The sequence below is a fragment of the Vigna umbellata genome, chromosome 9 (genome assembly GCF_029865625.1).
Source record: "Vigna umbellata cultivar VRB3 chromosome 9, Vumbellata_1.0, whole genome shotgun sequence".
In the NCBI taxonomy this organism is placed as follows: Eukaryota; Viridiplantae; Streptophyta; class Magnoliopsida; order Fabales; family Fabaceae; genus Vigna; species Vigna umbellata.
The window spans coordinates 37,204,217-37,205,993 of NC_142173.1; the positions used below are offsets into that span (position 1 = coordinate 37,204,217).

Genomic DNA, 1,777 nt, shown 5'->3' on the forward strand with positions numbered 1-1,777 from the left:
TCTTGAAATTTGTGTAGATCATAAAAGAACAAAAAGTTTATCAAAATCACTATGCATAAGATAAAGATGTTGAGAAATACGACGAACATTCTAGGAATGTTTCCCTTTAAGATTTCTACTCTGAAACATTGTACAAGCTACATTTTGATAAAAGTTATGACAAAACATTTTACCTCTGCAAAGTTGAACTTCTCACCTAAAAAGGCTACCAACTCTACATGAAGTCAACACTATCTTTCTAATGGATATATCTCATGAAGAGAAGACAAAAAGAATACCATAAAGAACTTTTGAACACTCATACAAGTTTGTTGTTACTTTGTCTTAATACCTTCTGAAGCTAAATTTCTAAGAGAAAGAACCTTTGCAAATTCTTAAATTATATTGTATTGATATTATCCTCTCTTTGAGAGTTACCAATCTGTATTTGCACTCATCACACTGATTGTGTTGGATATTCTGAAGAAAATTAAAATATTTGGTGTTTAGCTTAGTTGAGTTAAGCACTCTAGACAATTGTCTAGGGTTGATACCACAAGTGGTTAAAATACTTGTATACTAGGAGTGGTCAAACTCGAACTAGTTGTGTTGACTAGGTGAATCAAGAGTGGTGCAAATACTCGTTGTAAATCTGGGGAGGTAAAACTTGTGTAATCTTCTTAAAGATTAGTGGAACCCCTTAAGAGTTCTTAAGGGAGAACTGGATGTAGCTCATATTAAGTGAACTAGCATAAAGTTTGTGTTATTGCATTGCTCCTTGAAACATTTTCCAATACATGCCCTTTATAAAACCAGTGTCTGAACCTATTATTTGAATCATATATCTCTTACAAATCCATTAGACGTTGCTTTGCAAAGAAGTTTTAAAACACTATTCACTCTACCTCTAGTGTTTTCCTATTATTTCAGTTGGTATCAAAGCTTACCTTAGGGTGAGTTCTTAACAGAACTTGAGGAAAGACCCCAGTGACCATGGAAAACGAAGGATATACTGTTAACCGACCTTCTCTATTCAAGGAGGAAAAGTTTGACTATTGGAAACAAAGAATGATCGCATTCTTTGAATTCTATCACATCGATATGTGGGATGTGGTTGATAATGGAAACTATATACCCCTTGATGATGAGGTAGAGCCCTTGGCGAGAAGCTCATGGTCAAACAAACAAAAACATAAGTACCTTCTTAACTCTAAAGCTCGTAATTTGCTAATGTGCGCTTTATATGAGGAAGAGTACAAGAAAGTCCATGCTTTCAAGGGAGCCAAAGAGATGTGGGATACTCTAATTGTCACATATGAAGCCTTAAGCGAAGTGACAAGAAACAAGTTGAGCTTGCTAACTTGGGAGTACAAGTTATTCTCCATGTTGGACAATGAGAACATCCAAACTATGTTTAGTCGGTTTCAAACGATCTTAAACGAACTAAGATCGTTACGTAAGATTTATGATAACTTTGATAATACTGACAAAATTCTTCTCAACCTTCATAGACAATGGAGACCACAAGTCACTACTCTAAGGACCTAAAAAAATCTTGATGGGATGAGCTTAGAGGTATTTGCTGAAATCCTATAAGTCCTTGAGTAGGAGCTTCAACAAGATAGAGTCCTAAGAAAAGAAAAGAACATTACGTTGAAATCTCAGAAGCCTTCAAGAAGAACTTCCACAATAACCCTCAAGGTAGAAGAACCTATAGAAGAGTCAACTGGTGAAGAAGACTCCATGAGAGAAGGAGAAGAAGATGATGAACTATCGTTCATCTCGAGAAAGATTCATT

General features: G+C 35.3%; 1 protein-coding gene across 1 annotated transcript; it reads left to right on the top strand.

Moving 5' to 3' along the window:
- The first annotated feature begins 972 nt into the window (after nt 1-972).
- On the top strand, nt 973-1,527 carry LOC148193419 (uncharacterized). Its single transcript, XM_088099421.1, has one exon. The coding sequence runs from the start codon at nt 973-975 to the stop codon at nt 1,525-1,527; it is 555 nt and encodes a 184-aa protein (XP_087955547.1).
- The last annotated feature ends 250 nt before the right edge of the window (nt 1,528-1,777 follow it).